Below are 22,621 nucleotides of genomic sequence, written 5' to 3'. Positions count from 1 at the left end.
CGACTACTGGATTATAAACTTTTAATACCGTTTGTAAAAATTGGTGTTTTACCCACTATTTAGATTAACAAAGGGCGTTTACCGCTGTTTTTTCTTTTATTTCCTTGCATGTTTCATATTAGGAAAATAAAAATATTATATAGATGTTATAAATTTGAGTTTTTTTTTGCTGGGCTAGAAAATAGATACCAGTTTTGGTTCTTCCTCCCGTTAGTGTGCCACTTGCCACCATGCATGTGCACTGCGCACATGTATGCTATGTGCCACTAGCATGTGCGCTGTCTGTAAAGTTTTTGCGCATATCTGTGTTTAAATAAGAGTATTCTATACTTATGTGCCTTTAAATCCTTTTCAAGCCTCAGGCTATACGTAAGGATTTTATGCTACTTGCTAGGAAAGTAAAAAAAAATTCTTATTCCCATCAAATGACCTTTTCTTACTTTATAAATAACGGATCGGCCGTTTTCATGATCTTAACTGTGCATTCGGGAGGGGGCGCCAATTCACGAATGATTCTTTACTTGTTTTAAAAAAGTACATTTTATTATTTTTAGAGGCAATTCGCTTTAGAGGCAATTTGGAATCAATTGACTTGTAACTTTATAGATATACCTTATTTTGTATTCGATGGCTAAGATGGTTGATAATTACTGAGTTTTAATTGCGAGTTAATTCGTTTTTTATGGTAATCTGATGTTTCACTACTTGGTCATCTAGAAATCTTTCTAAAAAGTTAAATTTTAAACTGAACGGATAATAATTGAACAATGAAATTAAAATAGAGGAATGGAACATGATTTAGTGAATCATTAAGATTTCTACGACAACAAATTTCCATCTCAAAATTTCTATCAGGTGCATTTCGGGAAAATGTGTGTGTGGGGGGGGGGGGTCCACCCTCCGGTCACCCTGAATCTTAAAGAGGGCACTAAAACTTCTGATTACCAATCCAATGAGCCCCCTCCGAAGTTTGTACGATCACCCTTTCTATATAAACCTTATATGCCCCGGGGACATAACTTACAACCCTTGTACTGAGGGCTGTGGAGGGGTTGTCATCCTCAAAGGCACAATTTCTAGACTTTTCTTTTACTTTGAAAAAAAATGACTATCCAAAATTTTGATGGAATGTGTTTGGGGAAATGGTGGGCCTGAGAGGGAGCGTTAGTTGCCCTCCAATCACTTTTGGCTATTGAAAAGGGCACTAGCCCTTTCAATTTCCAATCGAATGAGCCCTTTTCGACGTTTCTACGACAACTTCTTCGATGCCAAGTGCCCTGGTCTAAAACCAAAAAAATAAAAAAATAAATAAATAATACATTGTGCCCACATCGCTCTTTACCAAAGTATAAACCACAGTTTATATAATTAGCAGTATGATCTTTCCCTATCTCACCCATTATAAAAACCCGGACCGAGGTGCGAGTGCTCTAGAGAACGTATAAACGTAAGCGACATTAGATCTTTTCACGGGTAGACAAAGCATAATCACCTACAGAACAATTACTGACAAAACCACTTGGCCGGCTCACCAATAAGTGGACAGTGAGTGCACAAATAAGTGGGAGGAGCTTTTTGTTCGCACCGAGAATGAAGATCCAGAAATCATCTGCGGTAAACTTACTGGATAATTATATAAACTGTGGTATAAACACATACAACAAGTACTGACAAAACCTATCCTCTCCACACAAAAAAGTGAACCTTTGTCCGCGTTTCCGGAGACGATTCCATACCTATGCAAACCTGGTACCTAAATTTTTCAAGTTCCGTCGGTGATTATACTTGTTCCGTAAAAGCGGTATTAAATTTAATTTATTGGCTCGGAGCGATTAAGTAGTACAACATTTCCCCTCTAGAGGCGCTGAGGTACGCGGGGTCACTTTTGGAGAGTTTTGTCAGTACTTGTTAGTATGTGTTAATACTTTGCTCTTTACTTAGACAGCGCTATTGTGCTGCCTATGATATCTGAAGGAGTTTAAAATGTTTAGGAAATATGTTTAGGAATATCTTTGGTATTATTCTATTAAAGAATGATAAAGAACTCTAATAATTGAAAAGGGGGGCGCCAATTCACGAATGATTCTTTACTTGTTTTAAAAAAGATACAAAAAAGTACATTTTTCATGACCTAGGGAGGGGGGTGATTTTGCATTTTTTGGGTTTTCCCTATGAAATTACCAAAAAGAAGCGTTTTTTTTCAAAATATAGCTGGGGGGATATAATTCAAGAGGATCAATACCCCCCTGTCCCCTCCATTTGGTGCCCTGATTCTTGGGCGTACAGAACTCACATCTTTACTGGACGGGGGGGGGGGCTGTTCTGATATTTCAGAAGCACTGTTTTGAATCCCAAATATAATGGTAATCGTGCAAAATTAGTACAGGGAGCTTCCTTGATTGCTCTTTAAAGGTTGTATCCTTGTCTCCTCCTCTCTGTAGGTCATTTTGTTCTTATACCTCCATTCTCTCTAACGCTTTTTATCTTTCCCAAAGTATCTAAGAATTTTTGTCTTCTGTTGCATTTGCTTCAATTTTCCATTAGGTTTGGTTAAGAATAACAAAGGAGATGTTACAAATAATTGATTGTTTTCTCTAGGGATCAGAGAGCTCCGTTATTTCACAGAGTCGATTTTCGCCGCTGGATCGAACAAAAGAAACAAAACAAAGTGAATACTTCTCACTGGACAAACATTTTTCTTCAGACTTGCCTGATGGGGACGCAAAATTAGAAGGTTTTTTTTTGTTTTAAATTGTACTTTTACAGCTGTATTCCTACTGGCATTGGAAGATCTGGACGACGGAAACAGAATTTGGACGATATCCTACACTGCTACACTGTTTGCTACACGATAATGCTACACTGTTTGGATCGTCTGCGGAAGTTTTTTAGGGTACATCACTCTGTGAAGAGCTACATTAAATGTACCCAGAGCCGTTCCTAGGGGGAGGGCAACCAGGGCAGTTGCCACGGACGCCTTGGCTTGGGGGTGCCGGCTGGGGAATTACCCACTTGGATCCAATTTTTCACTTCGATTCGGCTTTTTTGCTTATGTTTGTGTCAGGGGGGGGGGGGTGCAGTAATTGATTTTTTCCCAAGGCGCTACGAACCTTAGGAATGGTTCCGAATATACCTATTTCGGGTTAAAGTTCAGTTTAAACGATCAAAGTAGTGCGAAAGGGTAGAAACGCTGAGTTGGAGTTCTAAGATAAGCCTTTGCTATTCCTGGGAAAATCTTGACGAGAAATTGTCGTAACAAAGTGGGAAAGGAACCCAAGGGCTATCCTGCACTTTTGTCGTAACTACTTTAAACCAAAAAGGGCAAAAATATCGTATCTGTTTTTTGTTTGACTTTCTGACCTAGTAAATTTCATTTTTTTTTTTTATCTACCATACATTCAGCTCCACAAAAACCGATCTTTTCAATTGCGTTTTCTCGAAATTTTAAAAAGTGCAGATACGATCTTTTTGCTATCACAAGGCGATTTAGTAATTTCGTATATCCTTCCTGTTTACCTTCCCCAGCTTTATCTAGGTATCAAACAGTTCGTGGTAACGAACTGTAAGTAAGGAGCGACCCGGCTCAATAGTAACCGAACTCTAAAAAACGGAATTTTGATACCAATAGATACATCAAAAGAATCCGACTTTTTGCCGATTTTAAATATATAAGTTTTATCAACTTTAGTCCTACACATCAAAAGTTACGAGCCTCAGAAAATTTGCCTTATTTTAAGGGAAAATCGCACCATAAGATTCAGCATATCAAAGAACCCTACTGTAGAGGTTTTAAGCTCCCATTTGCAAAAATGTGGAATTTTTAATTTTTGCCAGAAGAATGATAACGGATGCGTGTTTATTTTTTTTATGTTTTTTTCCCAGGGGTGATTGTATCGACCCAGTGGTCCTAGAATGTTGCAAGAGGGCTCATTCAAAGGGAAATTAAAAGCTATAGTGTCCTTTTTAAGTGACCAAAAAAATTGGAGGGCAAATATGCCCCCTCCAACGCTCATTTTTTTCCAAAGTCCCTGGATCAAAATTTTTAGTTAGCCGTTTTATTCGGCCTAGTCGAAGAATCTAATAACTATGTCTCTGAGGACGACTCAATCCCCCACAGTAGTAGTAACCAAGGTACTATTTCTACCGCGCCCCTGTACCAAACAGGTTTCTGGTAGGTGTAGTATTCTACCGGTCCTATAGGAAGATGTTTCTACCGGTTCTATAGGAAGATATTTCTACAGGTTCTATAGGAAGACATTTCTACCGGTCCTATAGGAAGACATTTCTATCGGTCCTATAGCAAGACATTTCTACCGGTACTATAGGTAATACTTCTACGAGGCAATAAACCTTTTCAAAGAGAGTGAGTATCCTCTCACATGGCCTTATACTTCTACCACTTTATGTTCCTTTCTGTGTTATTCTGGACCTTGTATACACCTTTTCAAAGAGAGTGAGTATCCTCTCACATGGCCTTATACTTCTACGACTTTATGTTCCATCCTGTGCTATTCTGGACCTTGCATAACGTGTTATGAAGGACAAGTTTTTCTGACACAATTTACAGACCAGATTTCTACTTCATATATTTTTTTGATAACTTGATAGGTGATTTGAATAAAAGGAATTCAAATATTTTGTCTATGAAATAGAAGCTAACTCAATTTGCAAAAAAGTATTCCATTTGCACTACTCTGATCTGATTGAATTGTCGCCGACAATGAGATTTAATCACTGCTAAGCCTATTGTTATTTCGAGAGAGTTACCCAATTTACAGCTTAGTGTTAACTGACAGTCTTCCAAATACGAACATTTTGAAAAGCAGACAAAAAATCGGACATTATAATCAAAATTATTTGATTAACATTTAAAAAGGGGTAATGATATATATGATCTGTATAATACACAAGTGATGTTTGATAAGTATTGTCAATTTAAAATAGGATCTAACGTCCCCTTCGTCCCCCCCATTTCTGAGGGCAGGGAGGGGAGGAGTCAATTTCGGAGGCCCGAAGGAGTTGTTAACTCGGGTAATTTGTTATAAATTTGAAAAATGCCTAATGACGAATCGGAAATGCATTTTTTCTTTACATGGTGTTCGTTCAATTGAAAGCGAGGATTCCTGTTAAATAAATAATTCTTATATTTTTTCCGTTCAATTGTAAGCGAGGATTTCTGTTAAATAAATAATTGTTATACCTTTTAAAATAGCTTTACGGGGTTTGACAGGCTCTGTCGTTTTATTCCGTGTGATTTTTTCATTAAATCGTGTTCGTTAAAAAAGTGAGGATTTCTGTTCAATAAATAATTGTTATACATTTTAAAATAGCTTTACGAGGGTTTGAGGGACTCTGTCGTTTTATTACGTGTGATTTTTTCTTTACATTGTGTTAGTTCAATTTAAAGCGAGGATTTATGTTAAATAAATAATTATTATATTTTTTAAGTTAAATTGAAATCGAGGATTTATGTTAAATAAATAATCGTTATACCTTTTAAAATAGCTTTACGGGGTTTGAGGTACTCTGTCGTGTTATTCCGTGCGATTTTTTCTTTAAATGGTGTTTGTTCAATTGAAAGCGAGGATTTATGTTAAATAAATAATTCTTATATTTTTTCCGTTCAATTGAAAGCGAGGATTTCTGTTAAATAAATAATTGTTATACCTTTTAAAATAGCTTTACGGGGTTTGACGGACTCTGTCGTGTTATTACGTGTGATTTTTTCTTTAAATGGTGTTAGTTAAAAAATCGAGGATTTATGTTAAATAAATAATTATTATATTTTTTACGTTCAATTTAAAGCGAGGATTTCTGTTAAATAAATAATTGTTATACCTTTTAAAATAGCTTTACGGGGGTTTGAGGGACTCTGTCGTGTTATTACGTGTGATTTTTTTATTTAAATGGTGTTCATTCAATTTAAAGCGAGGATTTATGTTAAATAAATAATTATTATATTTTTTCCGTTCAATTGAAAGCGAGAATTTCTGTTAAATAAATAATTGTTATACCTTTTAAAATAGATTTACGGGGTTTGAGGGACTCTGTCGTTTCATTCCGTGCGATTTTTTCTTTACATGGTGTTCGTTCAATTGAAAGCGAGGATTTCTGTTAAATAAATAATTCTTATATTTTTTCCGTTCAATTGAAATTGAGGATTTCTGTTAAATAAATAATTGTTATACCTTTTAAAATAGCTTTACGGGGTTTGACGGACTCTGTCGTGTTATTCCGTGTGATTTTTTAATTACATTGTGTTCGTTCAAAAAGCGAGGATTTCTGTTAATTAATTAATTCTTTTATTTTTTACGTTAAATTGAAATCGAGGATTTCTTTTAAATAAATAATTGTTATACCTTTTAAAATAGCTTTAAGGGGTTTGAGGCGGCTCTGTCGTTTAATTACGTGTGATTTTTTCTTTACATGGTGTTCGTTCAAAAAGCGAGGATTTATGTTAAATAAATAATTCTTATATTTTTTCCGTTCAATTGAAAGCGAGGATTTCTGTTAAATAAATAATTCTTATACCTTTTAAAATAGCTTTACGGGATTTGAGGGGCTCTGTCGTTTTATTCCTTGTGATTTTTTCTTTACATGGTGTTCGTTCAAAAAGCGAGGATTTCTGTTAAATAAATAATTCTTATACCTTTTAAAATAGCTTTACGGGGGGTTTGAGAGACTCTGTGTAAATATTTATCTGGGTTTTATTTTTTCTGTTCAATTATTTTCAGTGTAAGCCAATATAATTACCACATTCTTTTATTCTAACTTAACTTGTAGGAATAGAGTTTCGGTTACTATTGAGCCTTACATGCCTGAAATCATGAATTAGAATGTTTAATTAGCTGTTTGGGTTTTCAGACATAGTTTTTTAGATGTTCAGGGGTGTTAGGTTCCCGGAGGGTTTCATGACTCCTCCCTCCATTGAATTCAGATGATTTTAGGACTCACCCCCCTAGCCATAACTCCATTCAACCTTGAGCGAAGATATAAAAGTTTGATGAAGTATTTTTCTACTTAACAACTACATTAATAGCTACCAAGATGATAGGACGGTATGACACAGAATTTATCAGTTACCCACAGTTCAGTGACTCCTCCCTGCAATAACTTCTAGGGGTTTTATGACTCCTCCCCACAATGAATTCAGATGGTTTTAGGACTCATCCCCCTAGCCATAACTCCATTCATCCTTGAGCGAAGATATAAAAGTTTGATGAAGTATTTTTCTACTTAACAACTACATTAATAACTTCCAAGATGATAGGACTGTATGACACAGAATTTATCAGTTTAAAAAAAATCATCTTGTGGTGTTATTTGAATGTGCATTTTTATTATTGTCTATGGAACTCGAACAAATTGAATGTTATCATTGGATAGTGAACTATAATATGTTTGAGCATGATAAAAGCTTGTGGAGTACTACATTACGTCGTATAAACAGACTGGGATTCTACGATAGAGTGATACCACCACTTAATAATGCTGGTCGGGAACTGAGAGATGTTCAGGAGGAAGTCAGTGAAATTTGCAGCTTTTTCGGAGTTGAAGCGCTCTACGTAAAGGGCACTGTACCGACAGATAAAGTTTTAATTTAAAAGTGTGACCCTAGGATTCCACTTTTCAATCTAGAAGAGTTTAAGTGTCCTAAATTTGAAGGGGGGTTATCACCGTCCTGAAGACAAGGTTAGGTTCTTAGCACAGTGGATACCTAAGAACATACCTGATCGTGATAAATCCATAAGACATGTTAAAAACTATCCTATATCATGGGACCATCGTTTGTGGATGTTTAAGAGTGAACTCTAAGTAATATTTTTATGTAAACATTTGTTGTTGTTTTTTTCAAAAAAAAAATCTGTTAATATGTTTAAGCAATAAATATCTTTAAGCTTAACCCGTCTTTATTCTTTAGAATAGTTCTATTGAAAGCAAGTAACAAACTCTTTCCTGAAGTCATCTCTTGGATACACAATGCAGAAACTTTATTTAAGAAACTATGAAAAAATTGTAAATAAGTAAGTAACTAACAAATTCTTTCTTGAAGTCACCTCTTGGATACACAATACAGAAATTTTTATTAAAGAAATTATGAAAAAATTGTAAGTAAGTAGCAAATTCTTTCTTGAATTCACCTGCTGGATAAACAAAGACATTTCGTTCAAGAAATTATGACAAAATTCTAAGTAAGTAACAAACTGTTTATTGTTTACATGACTTAGATACACGATGCAGAAATTTGATTCAAGAAATTATGAAAAAATTCTCAGTAAGTAACAATTTCTTTCTTGAAGTCATCTCTTGGATACACAATACGGAAATTTCATTCAAGAAATTATGAAAATATTTGTAAGTAAGTAACAAACTCTATTGATTTTTGTTACACAAAAAGTAACAAACAGTAACAAAAGTTAGCTACATGATGTAGAAATTTAATTCAAGAAATTATGAAAAAATTCTCAGTAAGTAACAATTTCTTTCTTGAAGTCAACTCTTGGATACACAATACGGAAATTTCATTCAAAAAATTATGAAAAAATTGTAACTAAGTAGCAAATTCTTTCTTGAATTCACCTGTTGGACAAACAAAATGATATTTCGTTCAAGAAATTATGACAAAATTCTAAGTAAGTAACAAACTCTTAATTGTTTTCACGACTTAGATATACAATGCAGAAATTTAATTTCAAGAAATTATGACAAAATTCTCAGTAAGTAACAATTTCTTTCTTAAAGTTAACTCTCTGATACGCTATACGTAAAATTCTTTAAAGAAGTTATTAAAATATTTGTTTTTATGTAGAGAACTCTATTGTTTTTCTATACTGAATAAAAGAAACAGGCTAATCCTTCGAACAGTTGGTCAAGAACCCTAAGTTACTAACTTTTTTTTTCTCTATGTAAAAAGCAATTTACAATAGCATAAACGATATAGGAAATTAAGTTCAAGAAATAATGAAAACATTCTCATTAAGTATCAATTTCTTTCTTGAAGTCAACTTTTGGATACACAATACTGAAATTTCATTCAAGAAATTATGAAAAAATTGTAACTAAGTAGTAAACTTTTTCTTGATTTCACCTGTTTAATAAACAAAAAGACATTTCATTCAAGAAATTATGACAAAATTCTAAGTAATTAACAAACTCTTTATTGTCTTCACGAGTTAGATATAAGATGTAGAAATTAAATTCAAGAAATTATGAAAAAATTCTCAGTCTAATTAGCAAATTCTTTCTTGAATTCACCTGTTGGATAAACAAAAAGACATTTCGTTCAAGAAATTATGGCAAAATTCTAAGTAAGTAATAAACTCTTTATCGTTTTCACGAGTTAGATATATGATGCAGAAATTAAATTCATGAAATTATGAAAAAATTCTCAGTGATTAACCATTTCTTTCTCGAAGTCAACTCTTGGATACACAATACGGAAATATCATTCAATTAATTATCAAAATATTTTCAATTAAGTAACAAACTCTTTATTGATTTCACCTCTTGGATATACAGTACAGATACTTCATTCAATAAATTATGAAAAAATCGCAATTAAGTAACTTTTTTTTTCTCTTTATCACAAACAATTTTCACTTAGCTACACGATGTTGAAATTTAATTCAAGAAATTATGAAAAAATTCTCAGTGAGTAATAATTGCTTTCTTGAAGTCAACTCTTGGATACACAATGCGGAAATTTCATTCAAGAAATCATAAAAATATTTGTAAGTAAGTAACAAGCTCTTTATTGATTTCACCTCTTGAATATACAGTACAGATACTTGATTCAAGAAAAGTGATTAAACACGTTTTGAAACTACATACTTTTTGTTCACCTTTCTTCGGCACCTCTCCAAACGAACGGGGATTCCCCACTGGTTCTTCCACATTGGAAAAAGTGAGCATTACGAAAACTCCACGTTTTCAGCCAGACTGGTTTTTTAGACAACACCCATTTTTAGGGACCAATCAGAGACAGCGGAGGTTGCTCAATATACAATAACTTGATTGGTGATTGGTTACACACCACGACGGCGCATACATAGTGAGAGAGATATGCAAAGTCGACATAGCTTTATTTCGTTTTTTAAGGTTAATTTAGACGAGGTGACGTGCGTGCCCGTAATCTCATAGAGATTAACCTTAAAAAAAATGAAATAAAGCTATGTTAACGTTGCAGGTCTCTCTCACGCTGTATGTACCAGCATCGTGTGTAACCAATCACAAATCACGCTATTGTATCATGAGCAAACTCCGCTGTCTCTGATTGGTCCCTAAAAATGGGTGTTGTCTAAAAAACCATTCTGGCTGAAAACGTGGAGTTTTCGTACTGCTCACTTTTTGCAATGTGTAGGAACCAGTGGGGAATCCCCGTTCGTTTGGAAAGGTGCCAAGGAAAGGCATGCAAATAGCATGTAGTTTCAAAACGTGTTTAATCACGTTTCTTGAATGAAGTATCTGTACTGTATATTCAAGAGGTGAAATCAATAAAGAGCTTGTTACTTACTTAAAAATATTTTTATAATTTCTTGAATGAAATTTTCGTATTGTGTATCCAAGAGATGACTTCAAGAAAGAGATTGTTACTTACTGAGAATTTTTTCATAATTTCTTGAATTAAATTTCTACATCGTGTAGTTAAGTGAAAATGGTTTGTGATAAAGAGAAAAAAAAGTTACTTACTTGCGATTTTTTCATAATTTCTTGAATGAAGTATCTGTACTGTATATCCAAGAGGGGAAATCAATAACGAGTTTGTTACTTACTTACAAATATTTTCTTACTTTCTTGAATGAAATTTCCTTACTGTGTATCTAAGAGTTGACTTCGAGAAATAAACGGTTACTTACTGAGAATTTTTTCATAATTTCTTGAATTTAATTTCTAGATCGTATATCTAACTCATAAAAACAATAAAGAGTTTGTTACTTACTTAGAATTTTGTAATAATTTCTTGAACGAAATGTCTTTTTGTTTATCCAACAGGTGAATTCAAGAAAGAATTTGCTACTTAGAATGAGAATTTTTTCATAATTTCTTGAATTTAATTTCTACATCGTATATCTAACTCGTGAAAACAATAGAGAGTTTGTTACTTACTTAGAATTTTGTCATAATTTCTTGAACGAAATGTCTTTTTGTTTATCCAACAGGTGAATTCAAGAAAGAATTTGCTACTTAGTTACAATTTTTTCATAATTTCTTGAATGAAATTTCCGTATTGTGTATCAAAGAGTTGACTTCAAGAAATAAATTTTTACTTGTTGAGAATTTTTTAATAATTTCTTGATTTAAATTTCAACATCGTGCAGTTAAGGGAAAATTGTTTGTGAGAAAGAGAAAAAAAAAAATACTTACTTGGAATGTTTTCATAATTTCTTGAATGAAATATCTGTACTGTATATCCAAGAGGTGAAATCAAAAAAGAGTTTTATTACTTACTTACAAATATTTTCATAATTTTTTGAATGAAATTTCTGTAGTGCGTATCCAAGAGTTGACTTCAAAAACGAAATTGTTGCTTACTGAGAATTTTTTTCATAATTTCTTGAATTTAATTTCTAGATCGTATATCTAAATTGTGAAAACAATACAGAGTTTGTTACTTACTTAGACTTTTGTCATAATTTCTTGAATGAAGTATCTGTACTGTATATCCAAGAGGTGAAATCAATAAAGAGTTTGTTACTTACTTACAAATATTTTCATAATTTCTTGAACGAAATCTTGAATGAAATTTCCGTATTGTGTATCCAAGAGTTGACTTCAAGAAATAAATTGTCACTTACTGAGAATTTTTTAATAATTTCTTGAAATAAATTTCTAAATCATGTAGCTAAGTGAAAATTGTTTGTGATAAAGAGAAAAAAAAGTTACTTACTTGCGATTTTTTCATAATTTCTTGAATGAAGTATCCAAGAGATGAAATCAATAAAGAGTCTTTTGCTTACTTAAAAATATTTTCATAATTTTTTGAATGAAATTTCCGTATTGTGTATCCAAGAGTTGACTTCAAGAAAGAAATGGTTACTTACTGAGATTTTTTTCATAATTTCTTGAATTTAATTTCTAAATCGTATATCTAACTCATAAAAACAATATAGAGTTTGTTACTTACTTAGAATTTTGTTATAATTTCTTGAACGAAATGTCTTTTTGTTTATCCAACATGTGAATTCAAGATATAATTTGCTACTGAGTCTGAGAATTTTTTCATAATTTCTTGAATTTAATTTCTACACCGTATATCTAACTCGTGAAAACAATAGAGAGTTTGTTACTTACTTAGAATTTTGTCATAATTTCTTGAACGAAATGTCTTTGTTTATCCAACAGGTGAATTCAAGAAAGAATTTGCTACTTAGTTACATTTTTTTCATAATTTCTTGAATGAAATTTCCGTATTGTGTATCCAAGAGTTGACTTCTAGAAAGAAATTTTTACTTACTGAGAATTTTTTCATAATTTCTTGAACTAACTTTCTACATCTTGTATCCAAGTGAAAATTGTTTGTGATAAAGAGAAAAAAAAAGTTACTTAGTTGCGATTTTTTCATAATTTATTCAATGAAGTATCGGTTCTATATATCCAAGAGGTGAAATCAAAAAAGAGTTTGTTACTTACAAATATTTTCATAATCTCTTGATTGAAATTTCCGTATTGCGTATCCAAGAGATTAGCTCGAGAACGAAATTGTTTCTTACTGAGAATTTTTTTCATAATTTCTTGAATTTAATTTCTACATCGTATATCCAACTCGTGAAAACAATAAAAAGTTCGTTACTTACTTAGAATTTTGTCATAATTTCTTGAACGAAACGTCTTTTTGTTTATCCAACAGGTGAAATCAAGAAAGAATTTGCTACTTAGTTACATTTTTTTCATAATTTCTTGAATGAAATTTCCGTATTGTGTATCCAAGAGTTGACTTCCAGAAAGAAATTGTTACTTACTCAGAATTTTTTAATAATTTCTTGAATTAAATTTCTACATCATGTAGCTAAGTGAAAATTGTTTGTGATAAAGAGAAAAAAAAAGTTACTTACTTGCGATTTTTTCATAATTTCTTGAATGAAGTATTGGTACTGTATATCCAAGAGGTGAAATCAATAAAGAGTTTGTTATTTACTTAAAAATATTTTCATAATTTCTTGAATGAAATTTCCGTATTGTTTATCCAAGAGATGACTTCAAGAAAGAAATTGTTGCTTACTGAGAATTTTTTAATAATTTCTTGAAATAAATTTCTACATCGTGTATCTAAGTCATGTAAACAATAAAGAGTTTGTTAATTACTTAGAATTTTGTCATAATTTCTTGAACGAAATGTCTTTGTTTATCCAGCAGGTGAATTCAAGAAAGAATTTGCTACTTACTTACAATTTCTTCATAATTTCTTTAATGAAAATTTCTGTATTGTGTATCCAAGAGGTGACTTCAAGAAAGAATTTGTTACTTACTTACTTACTTACAATTTTTTCATAGTTTCTTAAATGAGGTTTCTGCATTGTGTATCCAAGAGGTGACTTCAGGAAAGAGTTTGTTACTTGCTTACAATAGAACTATTCTAAAGATTAAAGACGGGTTAAGATTAAATATATTTTTTGATAAAACTTATTAAAAGATTTTTTTTTTGAAAAAAAAAAAAAAAAAAACAAATGTTTACATAAAAAAATTACTTAGAGTTCACTCTTAAAAATCCACAAACGATGGTCCCATGATATAGAATAGTTTTTAACATGTCTTATGGATTTATCACGATCAGATATGTTCTTAGGTATCCACTGTGCGAAGAACCTAACCTCGTCTTCAGGACGGTGATAACCCCCCTTCAAATTTAGGACACTTAAACTCTTCTAGATTGAAAAGTGGAACCCTAGGGTCACACTTTTGAATTAAAACTTTATCTATAGGTACATTGCCCTTTACGTAGAGTGCTTCAACCCCGAAAAAGCTGTAAATTTCACTGACTTCCTCCTGAACATTTCTCAGTTCTCGACCAGCATTATTAAGTGGTGGTATTACTCTATCGTAGAATCCCAGTCTGTTTATATGACGTAATTTAGTACTCCACAAGCTTTTATCATACTCAAACATGTTATAGTTCACTATAACATGTTCATCCAATGATAACAGTCAATTTCTTCGAGCTCCATAGACAATAATAAAAATGCACATTCAAATATAACACCACAAGATGATTTTTTCAAACTGATAAATTCTGTGTCATACAGTCCTATCATCTTGGAAGTTATTAATGTAGTTTTTAAGTAGAAAAATACTTCATTAAACTTTTATATCTTCGCTCAAGGTTGAATGGAGTTATGGCTAGGGGGATGAGTCCTAAAACCATCTGAATTCATTGTGTGGAGGAGTCATAAAACCCTTGGAAGTCATTGCGAGGAGGAGTCATTCAACTCTCGTTAACTGATAAATTCTGTGTCATACAGTATCATCATCTTGGAAGTTATTAATGTATTTGTTAAGTAGAAAAATACTTCATAAAACTTTTATATCTTCGCTCAAGGTTGAATGGAGTTATGGCTAGGGGGGATGAGTCCTAAAACCATGTGAATTCAGTGGAGGGAGGAGTCATAAAACCCTCCAGAAACCTAACACCCATGACCATCTAAAAAACTATGTCTGAAAATCCCAAACTTCTAATTAAATATTCTAATTCATGATTTCAGGCATGTAAGGCTCAATAGTAACCGAAACTCTATTCCTACAAGTTAAGTTAGAATAAAAGAATGTGGTAATTATATCGGCTTACACTGAAAATAATTGAACAGAAAAAATAAAACCCCGATAAATATTTACACAGAGTCTCTCAAACCCCCCGTAAAGCTATTTTAAAATTTATAAGAATTATTTATTTAACAGAAATCCTCGCTTTTTGAACGAACACCATGTAAAGAAAAAATCACACGGAATAAAACGACAGAGCCCCTCAAACCCTGTAAAGCTATTTTAAAAGGTATAAAAATTATTTATTTAACAGAAATCCTCGCTGTTTGAACTAACACCATGTAAATAAAAAATCACACGTAATAACACGACAGAGTCCGTCAAACCCCGTAAAGCTATTTTAAAAGGTATAACAATTATTTATTTAACAGAAATCCTCGCTTTCAATTTAATGTAAAAAATATAAGAATTATTTATTTAACAGGATTCCTCGCTTTAAATTTAACTAACACCATGTAAACAAAAAATCGCACGTAATAAAACGACAGAGTCCCTCAAACCCCGTAAAGCAATTTTAAAAGGTATAACGATTATTTATTTAACAGAAATTCTCGCTTTCAATTGAACGGAAAAAATATAAGAATTATTTATTTAACAGAAATCCTCGCTTTAAATTGAACGAACACCATGTAAAGAAAAAAATCACACGTAATAAAACGACAGAGTCCCTCAAACCCCCGTAAAGCTATTTTAAAAGGTATAACAATTATTTATTTAACAGAAATCCTCTCTTTAAATTGAACGTAAAAAATATAATAATTATTTATTTAAAATAAATCCTCGATTTTTTAACTAACACCATTTAAAGAAAAAATCACACGTAATAACACCACAGAGTCCGTCAAACCCCTTAAAGCTATTTTAAAAGGTATAACAATTATTTATTTAACAGAAATCCTCGCTTTAAATTTAATGTAAAAAATATAAGAATTATTTATTTAACAGAAATCCTCGCTTTTTGAACGAACACCATGTAAATAAAAAATCACACGTAATAAAACGACAGAGTCCCTCAAACCCCGTAAAGCTATTTTAAAAGGTATAACAATTATTTATTTAACAGAAATTCTCGCTTTCAATTGAACGGAAAAAATATAAGAATTATTTATTTAACAGAAATCCTCGCTTTCAATTGAATGAACACCATGTAAATAAAAAATGCATTTCCTATTCGTCTTTAGGAATTTTTAAAATTTATAAAAAATTTACCCGAGTTAATAACTCCTTTGGCCCTCCGAATTTGACTCCTCCCTTCCCGGCCTTCATAAATGGGGGGGGGGGGACGAAGGGGACGTTAGATCCTATTTTAAATTGACAATACTTATCAAACATCACTTGTGTATTATACAGATCATATATCTCATTACCCCTTTTTAAATGTTAATCAAATAATTTTGATTATAATGTCCGATTTTTTGTCTGCTTTTCAAAATGTTCGTATTTGGAAGACTGTCAGTTAACACTATGCTGTAAATTGGGTAACTCTCTTGCACTAACAATAGGCTTAGCATTGATTAAATCTCATTGTCGGCGACAATTCAATCAGATCAGATTAGTGTTAATTGAATATCTTTTCGCACATTGAGTTAGCATCTATATCATAGACAAAATATTTGAAATCCTTTTATTCAAATCACCTATCAAGTTATCAAAAAAATATATGAAGTAGAAATCTGGTCTGTAAATTGCGTCAGAAAAATTTGTCCTTCATAACACGTTATGCAAGGTCCAGAATAACATAGAAAGGAACATAAAGTCGTAGAAGTATAATGCCATGTGAGAGGATACTCACTCTCTTTGAAAAGGTGTATACAAGGTTCAGCATAACACAGAAAGGAACATAAAGTCGTAGAAGTATAAGGCCATGTGAGAGGATACTCACTCTCTTTGAAAAGGTGTAATGCCTCGTAGAAGTATTACCTATAGGACCGGTAGAAATGTATTGCTATAGAACCGGTAGACATGTCAGCCTATAGGACCGGTAGAAATGTCTTCCTATAGGACCGGTAGAAATATCTTCCTATAGGACCGGTAGAAATATCTTCCTATAGGACCGGTAGAATACTATACCTACCAGAAACCTGTTTGGTACATGGGCGCGGTAGAAATAGTACCTTGGTTACTACTCACAGTCCCTGGGGGAAGGGCTGCAAGTTATGAACATTGCCCATTGTTTACATATAGTATTGGTTATTGGGAAGTATACAGACATTTTCAGGAAGATTTTTCTGGTGGGGGGTCGGGGAAGAGGGTTACGTCGGAGGATCTTTCCATGGAGGACTTTTTCATAGGGAAAGAGAAGTTTTCATGAAGGGGGTGCCGGATTTCCCAGCATTATTTAAAAAAAAACTATCAGAAATTAAATAAAAAAACAAAGTTTTTTCAACTGAAAGTAAGGAGCAATGTTAAAACTGAAAAGAAAAAAAAATTATTACGTATATTAGGGGCTCTACCCCCTCTTCAATACCTCGCTCTTTACGCTAAAGTTGTTTTAGTACTTTCAGAAGATCTGTTTGTTCTAATTAAACGGCCTTTGTGATTCAGGGGTCATTCTTAAAGAATTGGAACAGAATTCGAACTTTAGCCTAAAGAGTGAGGTATTGATGAGGGGACGAACCCCCTCATATACGTAATAATTTCTGTTCGCTTTAAGTTTTAATTTTGCTCCTTATTTTTATTAAATAAAAAAACAAGTTTTTTAAACTGAAAGTAAGGAGCGACATTAAAACTTAAAACGAACAGAAATTATTCTGTATATGAAAGAGACTGTCCCCTCCTCAACGCTTCGCTCTTTACGCTAAAGTTTTTTATTGTTTTAAAAAATAAAGTTGTGAGACAGAGTCAAACTTTAGCGTAAAGAGCGAGGCGTTGAGGAGGGGACAGTCTCTTTCATATACAGAATAATTTCTGTTCGTTTTAAGTTTTAATGTCGCTCCTTACTTTCAGTTTAAAAAACTTGTTTTTTTATTTAATTTTTGAACGTTTTTGAATAAATGCAGGTTTTGATCTTGGCTCACCGTACATGAATAATTAAAACTAAATTTTCATATTAACTTACTTTTATTTACTTAAATGGCTTTCTCAAAACTTGTTTAATTTTATTTACGAACGTTTTTATTAGTAATAAATATACGTAACTTACGAATTAACTTACGTAACGAACTTCTATATTCATATATTTTTAATACGTTTATTAGGGGGTTCGCCCCCTAGTCAATACCTCGCTCTTTAAGCGAAAGTTCAAATTTTGTTCCAATTCTTTAGAAATGACCGCTTAATCACAAAGGCCGTTAATTAGAATAAATAGCTCTTATGAAAGTACTAAGAAATCTTTGGCTTAAAGAACGAGGCATTGACTACGGGGTGAACCCAATTATATATGTTATATTTTCTGTTCGTTTAAAGTTTCGATGTTGCTGCTGTTGCAGTTGAAATACTTGTTTTTTTTATATTAAATTTATGATCTTTTTTTAAATAATGCTGGGAAGTCCAGCGTCCCCTTCATAGCAATGTCCCTTCCCCCATGAAAACTTCCTTCATGGAAAGATCCTCCCACATAACCCCTGACCCACCCACCCCCCCACTACCAGGAAAAATCTCCCCTGAAAATGTATGTATACTTCCAAATAACCAATACTATATGTTAACAGTGGGTGAAGTTCATAACTTTCAGCCCTCCCCCTGGGACCTTCGGGGGATTAAGTAATCTTAAAAGACATATTTATAATATTTTCGAACATGTTGAATAAAATGGCTATCTCAAAATTTTGATCAGGTGACTTTGGGAAAAAAATGAGTGTGGGAGGGGGCCTAGTTGCCCTCCATTTTTTTTGGTCACTTAAAAAGGGCACTAGAACTTTCAATTTCCATTCTAATGAGCCCTCCCAAGATATTCTAGGACAACTGGTTCGATACGATCACCCCTGGGGAAAAAAAAACAAAACAAACAAACAAATAAACCCGCACCCGTGATCTTTCTTCTGGCAAAAAATACAAAATTCCACATTTTTTTAAATAGGAACTTGAAACCTCTACATTGGGCTTCTCTGATACGAGGAATATAAGGGTGTGATTTTCATTAAGGTTGTATAGTTTTTAAGGAGTCTTTCCCCTTTTTTGAAAATCAGCCATATTTTCTCAGGCATCTCACTTTTGATGAGTAAGATTAAACCTGATAAAACTTATATATTTGAAATCAACATTAAAATGTGATTCTTTTGATGTATCTATTTGTATCAAAATACCGTTTTCTAGAGTTTCGGTTACCATTGAGCCGGGTCGCTCCTTACTTACAGTTCGTTACCACGAACTGTTTGATTTGGAAAAAACTTTTTTTTTTTTGTTTTTTTTTTTTTTTTTTTTTATTACGTTTTGAGCTAGGTCGACTCTTACTGAGCTCACAGAGTCACGCTGCTGACCCCCGGTCCAAACCAAACAACCAGCGACAACCAGGATTTGAGCCTATCCTTACGGACTTTGTTAGAACTTTGGTCAAGATAATAGTCATGATTTCATAAATGCCAAAAAGATAAATGCAGAAACGTAGGTGTTTCTTAAGGCTGAGGAGGATTTGTTAGGAAATTTGAACTACATGGGAGGGTGTAAAGAGGGAGGTTTTGAATAGATTGGGGTGGAGGAGAAATGGTGGAGCGCAGCTGTGCTGGCCTTAGGCGGCTTGGCGCTGTAGTGAGTTGTTGGTACCGTAGTAATAGTAGTAGGAAAGTGTGGAATGATAGTTTGTTTGAAGATTTAAGGATCATGGTTGCTGCCAGGGCCGTATCCAGGATTTTTTCGGGGGGGGGGGTACGAAAAAAAATTAAAAAACGTATCAAAAATGTGTTTACATTCTTTTTCGTTACGATTTTACGATTCGGAAAAACATTTTGGGGGTTAAAATTCCCTAACCCCCTTCCTGGATACGGCCCTGGCTTCGGCAATGAAGAGTGAACTGCGGTCCAGAGTAATCGATTGTTAAAAAACATATTTTCAAGAAGATGGTTAATATGAAAAAATTGTCACATACGTATTTTAAAATGGCAAATAACATTCTGATTCACTTAATAGTAATTTGGAATTACTTGAACAATTTTTTTGTATTTCAAAAGAGACAGGAACCAGGTAAAAATGAAAAATTTGGAAAATCAAATACGTGACAGCCGATCTACGAGGTGCTTTAAGCCGTGTCTGTTAAACTGGGTTTAATTATGTTTGATGGTCTTTTGATGTTTTCTATACAACTACAAATTTATTTGCATCATTATACATATATACACATGTTTTATGCCTCTTTTAAGTTACATCTTCTTCGGTTATCATCTTTTTAACTGTGTTCATAAATTTTCATTTTTTTTTTAGTTTTGCTATTTTCCTTCTTAATCTTTTAATCTCATTAAGATTTTTGCCACTTTCCCTCTTTTTTCCATAAATCCCAAATCTTCACCAACCCTTACGTGACAATCTGTCTTATAAAAATATTTCGCAACGTTTTTCCAGCTCTTTTCTAGGAAACTTCCACTTTTTCCAAACAAAGAGTAATTTGTCTTAAGACGCACGTTTTCTTCCACAAAACAAACATTCTCTTTCTTTTTCGTTCTTTACTTCCGCCTTTCTTAATAGTCCTTCGTTATGGACACCTAAGGGAAAGCAATATTATGACGAGGGATTAGGTGCAAGATATCTTAAAAGTACACCAAATACCACACTGGCGGTATCGATATAACAGTTCGATACTGGCTAGCAGGGGCCGATACAGAATTAATGCTTAGTACTAACGAAATACGGTCTCCTCCGTTGTTATTTTTTCGCCCCTCTAATTAGAGCAACTGTGTAATTAGAACAGCTTCTGACGATTTGAAGGGGTAACACGTGCCCTAAAAAACACCCTGGGGATATGCCCCTGCTGGCTTAGACAGGATAGTGAGCTGGAGGCACATTATGTGGCCTTTGAAGCACGGTACAAGGGATGCTCTAATATACACCATTAAAATAGATTGAGTACCCCCTGGCTAGATCTTCACTTCCGCCTTTTTAATTGCCATTCCTTATAGATTATTCAGGGAAAAGAAGGATCATATTTCGTAAGGGTTGATACAGGTTTCATGTAACGCTTTTTTTTTATTTACCTTTTTTCACCTTAATGATTTTTATTCCCAGGAAATTTTTCTTAATTTGAACTTTTCGAAATTGAAACTTTGTCAGTGTCCTTTCTGAATTACTGTATATCATCAATCGGGTATCAAAAGGACTTATCTCCATAATATTAAATTTTCAGAAGAGCCAAGCAAACCTCACAACTTTTTATTTCCTGTCCAATAACTGTAAAACAAAAACGGATCGATATGATTGGATTTTGTAAATTTTGAGAAATAGGTATTACTTAAACATAAATAATATTGGAAAATACGTCCGGGTAGGCATGAGATGTCGTGATGATTTTCTTAAGTGATGAGTTTCAGTGTCTTTTCAGTTTTGTTTTGTTGCTGTATTTTTTTCGCTTGTTTTGTGTATGTCACCATGACCCAATTGGGCTTTCGTGTGAATAAATCTATCTGTCTATCTATGTAAAATCAATACATATCAATCTGTTTTTGTTTTACGGTTATCGGAGGGCGGGGGGAAATAAAAAAGTTGTGAGGTTTTTTTCTGCTATTCTGAAAGTTCGTAATTATGGAGATACGTTCTTTAGATACCCGACCTTCGATTTCTTTCTCTGGATATAGTGCAGCTAAGCCTGCTTTCTTGTCGCTACCTGAGCAGTAGTGTCCACTTGCCGTATCTGAAACTTTCAAATTTCCAACATGATTGTCAAAGACCGTCTAGTGAGCTGTTTTCAAGGGCTGAATCTGTGGGGTGATGTGTGTTCATTCACATTTTGCTTCTTCTGACCAATTATCCTGCTGACTCTCCCTTTGAAAACTGCTGAGCAAATCGTTTTTGGTGATCACTTCAGAAGCCTGAAAATGGTGGTTACGACCTTAAAGTGTGACAGCGAAGAAATCATCTTTATTATCTGTAACCTCATCTGAGAAAATAGGTTTTAGATTTCGTAAGGATACGTAAGGTCAACTAGAGGAAGCGTAAGGATACGTAAGGTCAACTAGAGGTCAGCCTTTACAAAAAAGAAAACAGGAGGATATATTGCCCTGGTTTTCAGGTGGTTCGTCCTTCCCATTCTATGTTTGAATTGTCGCTTTTTTTAAGTGGGTCTTAGAAAGCTTATCAATCTCAGGGACGTACTCTAGGGAGGGAACCTTGCCCCCTAAAATCCTAAGTTTTTCTGAAATTTCTGAGTACTTCTTATTTAAATTTTTTTTTATTATCATTGCTCCCATCCCCGGAAAAAATCCCGGTACGTACCCGATCCATATTATATTACTAAAATATAGGTCACATTTTTGGTCGCATGAATAAAATTATTTGTCATTGACATTCCGAACTATTACTCTTTCCTCCTCCCCCTCCCTCCTCCTCCTATATCTCCCCTCCCTCTTCCTCATTTAAGCAAATTTTGGGGTAGACTGTGAGTAAAGTTTAAATATGAAGCTTTTCAGCAATGTCTTTCTTCCTTACTGGGCAGTAAGTGTATGGCACAGGGTTGCCACCGTTGGTGATTTTCTCTTAGAAACTGGTAGTTATATCATAAAATTAGTGATTTTAATTACGTTTGAGCTGGGACTTCAGAAAGCAACAAGGTAAATTTTTGTGACAATTTAATTTGTTAATTAAAATATAATCTATTGTCAGCGGATGGCAAATTCTTATTTATTGAAATAGGGCAAATTTATTATTTATTTAATTAAATTTATTAAAATATTTATTATAATGAATGTCTTACTTATTTATAAAACAACCACAAACCATGTCCCCT

The 22,621-nt window shown here is 33.2% G+C and overlaps 1 protein-coding gene across 1 annotated transcript in view; it reads left to right on the top strand.

Moving 5' to 3' along the window:
* Positions 1-22,621, top strand: part of LOC148941145 (uncharacterized) — a 239,910-nt gene that overhangs the window by 193,137 nt on the left and 24,152 nt on the right. Inside the window, exon 11 of the mRNA XM_089104273.1 lies at positions 2,599-2,734. Within this exon, the coding sequence (XP_088960399.1) occupies positions 2,599-2,734 (136 nt within the window). The remainder of the gene's footprint in view (positions 1-2,598; positions 2,735-22,621) is intronic.

Source organism: Artemia sp. Qi Xiang Cuo, chromosome 18, assembly GCF_049724085.1.
Source record: "Artemia sp. Qi Xiang Cuo chromosome 18, ASM4972408v1, whole genome shotgun sequence".
Lineage (NCBI taxonomy): Eukaryota > Metazoa > Arthropoda > Branchiopoda > Anostraca > Artemiidae > Artemia > Artemia sp. Qi Xiang Cuo.
This window is presented reverse-complemented; position numbering and strand designations above follow the sequence as displayed.